General features: G+C 31.0%; 1 protein-coding gene across 1 annotated transcript; it reads right to left on the bottom strand.

The window, feature by feature from the left end:
* Positions 1-287: 287 nt before the first annotated feature.
* Positions 288-988, bottom strand: LOC107938813 (uncharacterized). Its single transcript, XM_016872057.2, has one exon. The coding sequence runs from the start codon at positions 823-825 to the stop codon at positions 436-438; it is 390 nt and encodes a 129-aa protein (XP_016727546.1). The 5' UTR covers positions 826-988; the 3' UTR covers positions 288-435.
* Positions 989-8,115: the final 7,127 nt, after the last annotated feature.

The following is an 8,115-nucleotide window of genomic DNA, read 5'->3' as shown; positions in this document are numbered from 1 at the left end:
AGTAAATATAACAATATTTAAAAATATATAATACAGATACTACATCACTTGATCAGCAAATCAATATAATCTCAATTAAGCACATTCCTCTTTCAAGAATTTCTGATGCAGTATATTCGTCAACTTGGAGAATTCCAGTATATTCCTTAAAGGTTTAAATAATCAATTTAAGCTTAAAACTAGTCAATCAACGGCCGGATAGAAACAAGATAACAGGGCACATCCTCGTGATCTTTCTTTTGTTCAATATAAAGTTATAATCAACTTTCAAGTGCTAATAAAATAAATATTTGAAAAATTATTTTATATACATCAACGTTTGATATTACATTTTTTTTGGACATCACTATCTTACATTGACATTAACAATATTATATTTTCTAACTGTTGAAAAAAGATTGAAAGATTCAAATATAGTACCCCATCACCGGCAATTCATAGATCGGAACGATCCTTGAAATCGGAGGCGAGTCTAGAAGCGATAGCTGAATGGTACATAGCGTCATGAAACGATGACGTGTTCGTAGTCATCATACGGAGCTGCCTTGCCTTCTCCTCCGTGAAGCTTCCCGGAGAAAACTTCGATCTAATCGACTTTGGTGCCGTATCCGTTCCCGGTTCGACTTCTCTTTTCTCTTTGAAATCGGTTTTGTTATCGGAGTCGAAATAGTCGGGCTCTGATGACATTCCAAACAGCGGTCCCCACCAGTTCGTGGAAGAAGGCAACGGATTACTCTTCCGGCGGTTCGGATCCTGTTTTGTATGACCGGGAATAGCACTGGCGTAAATTCCGGCGGGACGAAAAGTGAGAAGATTAGTAGCCATTGAAAACGCTTGATTTAAAGGGATTATAGAGAGGAAATTAGGGTTTCTGGAATTTGGGAAATTTCTGGAAAACAGTGGGAATGGAGGTCGAGGAATTTATAGAGGTCGTACTGATGCAATAAAGGGTAAAGTGTGAGGAGAAGGTGGGTTAACGGATAAGATAGACACGTGGAGGTGAGTCGTTATGTACTTTTTTATATATTTTACCGAATGTTCCGGTCATTTTGGCCTAGGATAGTGGGCCCCGGATGATCACAACAACGTGGGATATATTGTGACAAAGATATAATTAAGTAACATACAATTTGTCCCAAAGAAATATCTAAAAATAATATTAGTTTATAATTTACAAAAAATATTATAATTAATTTATCTATTTTTATATTTTTTTCTTAAAAGACATTAAATACCTTTAATTTAAAATATTTACTTCATGATACCTTTAATTTAAATATTTTTATAGTTTTTTCTTAAAATATTTACTTTAAAAAATATATAAAATTATTAAAACACATAAATACCTTATGCTTTATGTAAGTTGTGTATTTAGTATATATACTTTAATTTAATCAATTTCAATACATGCATTTTTTGAATTGGTCAATTTTAGTCGTGACCAAATAGTAACAATTAAATCCGTTAAACTAAATTCTGCTATTAATCTTGTATTATGCATAAATATATAGATTTAATCCATGTTTTCCATCAGCATTATCCTTAATTGTTATATTTTTTGAATTTCGAAATTTCAGTATTAATACAATCGACAATGATTAAATCTATTAACTGGTGTTTCATGATTAATATGTAAAAATAACAAATTTGACATGATATTACACCTAGGGGCGTAATTAGGGGGCTGGCAAGGCCTCAGTCCCTTAAAATGGATTTTTTTATTTAGGGTATTTAAAATTTTTAAAATTTTAAAATAATAAAAGTAAAATTACACTTTAACCTCCTAAAAATAATAAAATTTTGATTTAATCATTAAAAATTTATAAAAATATAGACCACTAGAATAATAAAATTATACTTTTACTGTCGTAAAAATTATAATTTAATTTTAACCCTTAAAAGAATTTTCTAATTTCGTCCCTAATTACAGATAATATATTTGGGGGCAAATTGATCCACCGTTGATTCGCATATTTTACGGAATATAACGGTATGCAAAACAAAGACGAGTTGTTTTGTTGTTTTTCGGGGTACAAATTGGGAGGGCATTGAGCATGTGGAAATGCTTTTTATTGGAAACATTCAATGTAAACGCGTACTGTTAGTCTGTAGAGACATGCCGTAAGGTGCTGTCTTTGGATTCATCTATCTCCCCAGTGGTCCAGCCGGTGTCCTTATCCGCTTCTGTCTTTTTGTTTTAATTTCGCCAATTTTGAACAGTCGACGAGACAGGCACCGCGTTGGACTGTCGTTGACCGCTCACCACTCCCACACTTCCGATCCGATGGCCGCCGCGTTGTTTTTGGTTTCAAACTTTCAATCCAGGCTAAGCCAAAATATGTATTCAGCATTATCCAAGATGACCAACGTGTTTTAAATATCAACATTTTTATTCTTGGGTAAATTATACCCAATGTTATTAAACTATTAATAAGTTTATACTTTAGTCACTTAATTTTAAAAATTACAAATTAATTATTGAATTATTCAAAAGTTACAAGTGAGTCTCTGGCCCATTAAGTTCCTAAAAGACGTTAGACGTGGAGATGGGTAAATTTATAATTTGTTCACTTTAACTATTAGTAAATTTATAAATTTAATATTTGATCAATCTAATATAATTTAATAATATTTTCATTGAAAGAATTAATTTTTTAGAGTAACTAGGTCCGAATTATAAACTTACTAATATTTTAGTGACCAAATTATAAATTTACCAATCCTCACATCTAATGTACGTTAGAAACTTAATAGGCTAGTGACCAACTTGTTACTTTTGAATAGTTTAATGACTAAATTATAAATTTACTAATAGTTTAAAGACTTTAAAGATAGTTTACCTTTTATTTTTAAGGAAGGTTTGGTTTAGGGAAGATAACAGTTGGGGGGGATAATCAATAATGTGTGATATATCATAAAATTTTGATTGATACATTCTTATTGAAATATTTCTTTTATAAGAATTTATCCTTTTTTTAATCATTTTAGTAAATTTTGTACATAAACCGTAATAAATAACAGGTTTTAACAGGTTTGACATTTGGAACGTATTGGCTCTGATAATCGGCCGATATTATTGCTGCCTGGCAAGCTCATGAGAATTTCAAAGAGTTCCTTAATAATGTGTGGAGGACTGATGGTGACATAATTGCTAATATCGACTTATTCCGGAATAATGTTATGGAGTGGAATCGCAATACATATTGGTCGAAAAATGAACTACATTCTAGCTCGAATTCGAGGGATTGAAGAGGCACTTGATCGGGCTAATTCGACTTTTCTGGTGAGTTAGATAAAGAATAAAAGACGGAGTTGGACGTGGTTCTTGAGCAGGAGGAAAGTTTGTGGTTCCAAAAATCTCGAGCTCATGGATTGAGAGTGGTGATAGGACTACAAGGTTCTTCCATGCTTCTACTGTCAAGCGGCATAGAGCAAATTGCATTAATATGCTGAAAATAGAGGATGGAATGTGGTGTGGGGATCATAAGATTTGCAAAAGATGGCTATCGATTTTCATAAAGCACTTTTTACAAGTGATGCTAGATATTCACGTGATTGGGGGACTAGGGCTGGTTTTGAAAGGCTGAGGAATTTAGAGATGCAAAGTTTAGAGCTACAAGTCACAGATGAGAAGGTGCATAATGTGGTTTCCGAAATGCATCCATTTAAAGCCCAGGGATTGACGACCTGCATGCGGTTTTCTTTCAGAAGAATTGGGATATCGTAGGCCGTAGTGTCTGTGATTTTGTACGTTGTATCATGTCGGGAGGCACTTTAGATGGTTGGATTAATCGAATATTGGTTGTGTTAATTCCCAAAACTGAAGGCCCTAAAACTTTGTCATTTTCGACCCACCATCTTGTGCACTGTGTTGTATAAAATTGTCACTAAGGTCGTAGTGAACAGATTGAAACCATTCTTGCCCAGATGGGTACTTCCTAATCAGACGAGCTTGGTTCCAAGTACGAGTATTGTGGAACAGATAATATCATTATGCCCAAGAAAATAAAAAGGGGCATAAAGGGTGGATGGCACTGAAAATTGACCTTGAGAAGGCTTACTATAGACTTGAGTGGAATTACATCGAGGATACCTTGATAGACGTTGAAATCCCAGAGGGCCTCCGAAAAGTGATTATGCACTGTGTGACTTCAGTAACGACACAAATATTGTGGAATAGTTCAATGACAAAGAGCTTTCAACCACCTAGAGGAATTCAACAAGGTGATCCTTTGTCCCCTTATTTATTTGTTGTGTATGAAACAACTGGCTCGATCTATAAGTCATGAGGTGAAGGAGGGTAGTTGGAACCCCATTAAGTTAGCAAGGAACGGACCGAGTGTTTCTCATATGTTTTTTGTTGATGATTTGGTGCTATTTGCTGAAGCTTGGAAGGAACAGAGGATGATCATAAAGCGTATTTGTATGACTTTTGCCAGTTCGGGGCACCGGGTAAGCCTGTGTTTTTCTCTGCAAATGTTTCACCACATGATAAAAGGGACATTAGTGGGGGCTTTAGGTTTAGTTTTATGATGAACTTACGTAAATGTTTAGGGGTCTCATTACTTCAAAAGGATTATGAAGGCGACATATCAATATCTGATTGAGAAGTTGAAGTCGAAATTAGTAGGGTGGAAAGCTAAAAACTCTTTCGCTTGTGTTCCGTATTACTTTTGCTAAATCGGTTTTAGCCTCCTTGCCTATGTATACGAAGCAGTCAACCTTATTACCTAAGGGAGTATGTCATGAGATGAAGATAATCCGTCAGTTTGTGTGAGGTTCCTCAGAAGGTAAACATGGAGTGAATCTTATGAAATGGGAGGAGGTTTGCCGGCCGTTATCACAAGGAGGGCTTGGTTTCAAACGGATGTACTACCAAAATGGAGCATTTCTTATTAAATTGGGTACCAATCTTATTCTCAAGGGGGACCAACTTTGGGCGAATGTATTAAAAGCGAAATACATGTGGGAAGGTAATATTCCATCAACGTTTAGAAGCAATAACTGCTCAAAATTATGGAAGGGGATTTGTAGATTTTGGAAGTGAAACGGGGTATTGTATAGAATGTAGGAAATGGCAGCAAAGTGGACTTTTGAAGGGATAATTGGCCTGGACTGGAGGGGCCACTTACTCAACAGTGTCAAGCAAATCCCATATTTCCCCAACTGAAACCCAATTGAGACGAGTGCGGGAAGAAATTGACGTGAGAGACTAACGAGGACCCCAACACCAAACAAAACATCAATACCCTTAAGGCTGGGAAGTCCTATTTTCTCCCCTATTATGTATATCTTTAATTCCACTTCTCTTTGCAACAACAAGATATATAAATTTGTTAATGATTGTTTTGTATTGCATAAGATAGGATTATGTAGACTTTGTGTAAGAAACAATGTGACATGCTCCCATATGTTCATGCTTTACCCATGAATATAACCTATTTATATATACTTACGAGGTAGACACATTCATGTGCTTCATTACAATTATGCTTGCAATATTAAAGAAATCAATTACCATGCCAAACTGTCTTGTTAAGGGTCATATAAATTTGATTTAATACAAAATAAAAAAGTTTAAATTAAATTGAGCGCTGAGATATTCTAATTATTTGAGAGTTCAACATTTTTTTTTGCATTTTATAAATAAATAAATAAATAATAATCAAATATATTATCTAACAAAGTAAAAAGGGAATTTATTTTGTAAATTTAGTAGTTTAAATATGATATGAGCGTGAATAATGTAAATTCCTATAATGGATATTCCAGGGTTAATATCAAAATGTAATATCAACGGGAATTTATTTTATTTTCATTTGTTTAGAAAACTACAAATTTTCAAATAAGAAGAGAAAATTTAGTAGTTACGATGAATGATGATGAATAAAAATAAAAGATAACTTAAATGGACCAAAAATATGGGCCGAAATAGGCCCAATAAAAACTGGATTTAGGCTTCTTAGTCCCATTCTAGGGTTTTGGTTAATTGTTTCTTTATAGATATTTAATTATTAATTTAAGATAACTTATTTGATGAGAATTTTTTTAATAAAATGATATGTGAATTATTATTTTTCATTTAATTATATACATAAAATTTTAATTTTAATTTAAAAATGCTTATTTTGAAGGAAAAAAATAATTATAATTATTTTCTTTTTCAAATTGCGAAATTATTATTACGTAATAATTAAACAAAAATGGCATATGAAAATTAAATTAAATTAAAAATATTGTATATATAATTTACATCAAATGAAAATTCATATATGATATTACATATTAAAAAAATTATACTTTTAATATTTATACTAAATTTATTTTTATATATATTTATTGAATATTGCATGCTTAAATTCCTTGGATTAGGTAAGAAATATGAGCCCATCCCAAATTCAACCATGCAGCCTAGAACTTTTCCAATTACTAGAATTCAACATTATGAAATGCAAATATATATATATAATTAGAAAATGTAACAACCACTTGGATAAAAAATATAAAGTGAAAGAAGAGTTTTTGGGAGTGGTGTTATCTTAAAATAATAGCTTTAAATTAATAAGTGTTAGGTGCAGTAGTAAGATATATTATATTTTAAAAAAGATATATATGTTTAAACATTAAAGACGATGTTGTTAGAAAAGATAACCACAAACCCTGAATATGAACAAAGCATATACAGGGAATACCCAAAAAAGAAGAAGATAATTTTAAAAATATTACTATAAAAACATAGTATAAAAAAATAAAAAATAAAACAAACATAAAATAGATAAAAGAAACATATAAAATGCTATATAATTATGATTAAATTAGTCACTAATCCACGTGAAACTCTAGAATATACTTCTTTTAATTCCAAAATTATAAAATTTTGGTCTTTTAAGTTTAATTAATTGATGGAATTGAAATTTATGAATATTATTTGGATATTTGTGAAGTTTTCATTGATTTTGTTTTTGGGCAAAATCGAATATTTTTATTAATAAATTTTAACGTTAAAATAATTTTAAATAATACGCTCATAATATTTTTATAGAAAATATGATTATTTTTAATAATATAAATACAAATATTTTTCTTAAATCCTACTTAATTTTATTTATCGCTTACACCTTTAATGAGTCATTGTCCACTCTCATATATGTAACTTCAAATTAAGTTTTAACTAAACATTTATTACTATTAAATCTAATAAAATAGCATAATTATTATAAGAGAAATCTCGATTACCAATTAACAATGCTTTTATAATATTTTCTAACAAATATAATTTATATTATATTTGTTATTTCAAAAAAAAAATTAAACAACAGAAAATACTTTACGAAAAATCATCCAAATATTAAAAAATATTATTTTTTAATAAAATAAACATGACTTTAAACTCAACTCGAGTCAAACCCAATCCAACCACTTAACACCTATACATGTAGTAGGAAATTTATGTTGGATAGTTATTTGACTTTGAGAAAGGTAGTATGTTGGATAGTTGAATTACATTAAATTACACATGGGCAACTAGGAGTGAGCATCAAGTAGCAATAACCCATATAGGTCCACTCCAATCCTTCACTATTTTTGCCCCCACATTACAATGCCACATGCCAACACCTATGTATTTGAAGTTTGAACCCTGTAATTAAAGACAATTGCTTGATTGGCCCTCCATATATGGACAAACTTGCTCTAGGTTGTCGAAAACTACTAAGTGGACCCGATGATGAAATTTTTGTTTGTATTTTAAATAAGCTAAACGAAATTCAATTGTATTGTATTAAATAGGTGTTTTGACTTGGGAAAATTTTATATTATTTCATCCTTCAAAAATTGTTTTTTGAAATACATTTTTTAAGAGTAGTTCGATATTTATTGGTTTCGAGTTTAGTATTAGGTTTTCATTATTAAATCTTTTCGGAATTGGAGAAGAGACAAGGAAAGACAATATCATTTGATAAGTTTGTCGGATTTAACTTTACTCTCTCTATCAACTCCCATTAATGTAGGCTTTGATAATCTAGTTTAGCGTGTCTAGTTTTCTTAATTATATGTTTCTTTTATTTCTTTATATATTATATATAAAACACAAAATTTTAATTATAAGCTTGAGAA

Source organism: Gossypium hirsutum, chromosome A13 (genome assembly GCF_007990345.1).
Source record: "Gossypium hirsutum isolate 1008001.06 chromosome A13, Gossypium_hirsutum_v2.1, whole genome shotgun sequence".
NCBI classification, from domain to species: Eukaryota; Viridiplantae; Streptophyta; class Magnoliopsida; order Malvales; family Malvaceae; genus Gossypium; species Gossypium hirsutum.
This window is presented reverse-complemented; position numbering and strand designations above follow the sequence as displayed.

Coding starts and splice junctions, on each gene's coding strand:
- LOC107938813 (XM_016872057.2), bottom strand. CDS start 825: ATGGCTACTAATCTTCTCACTTTTCGTCCCGCCGGAATTTACGCCAGT.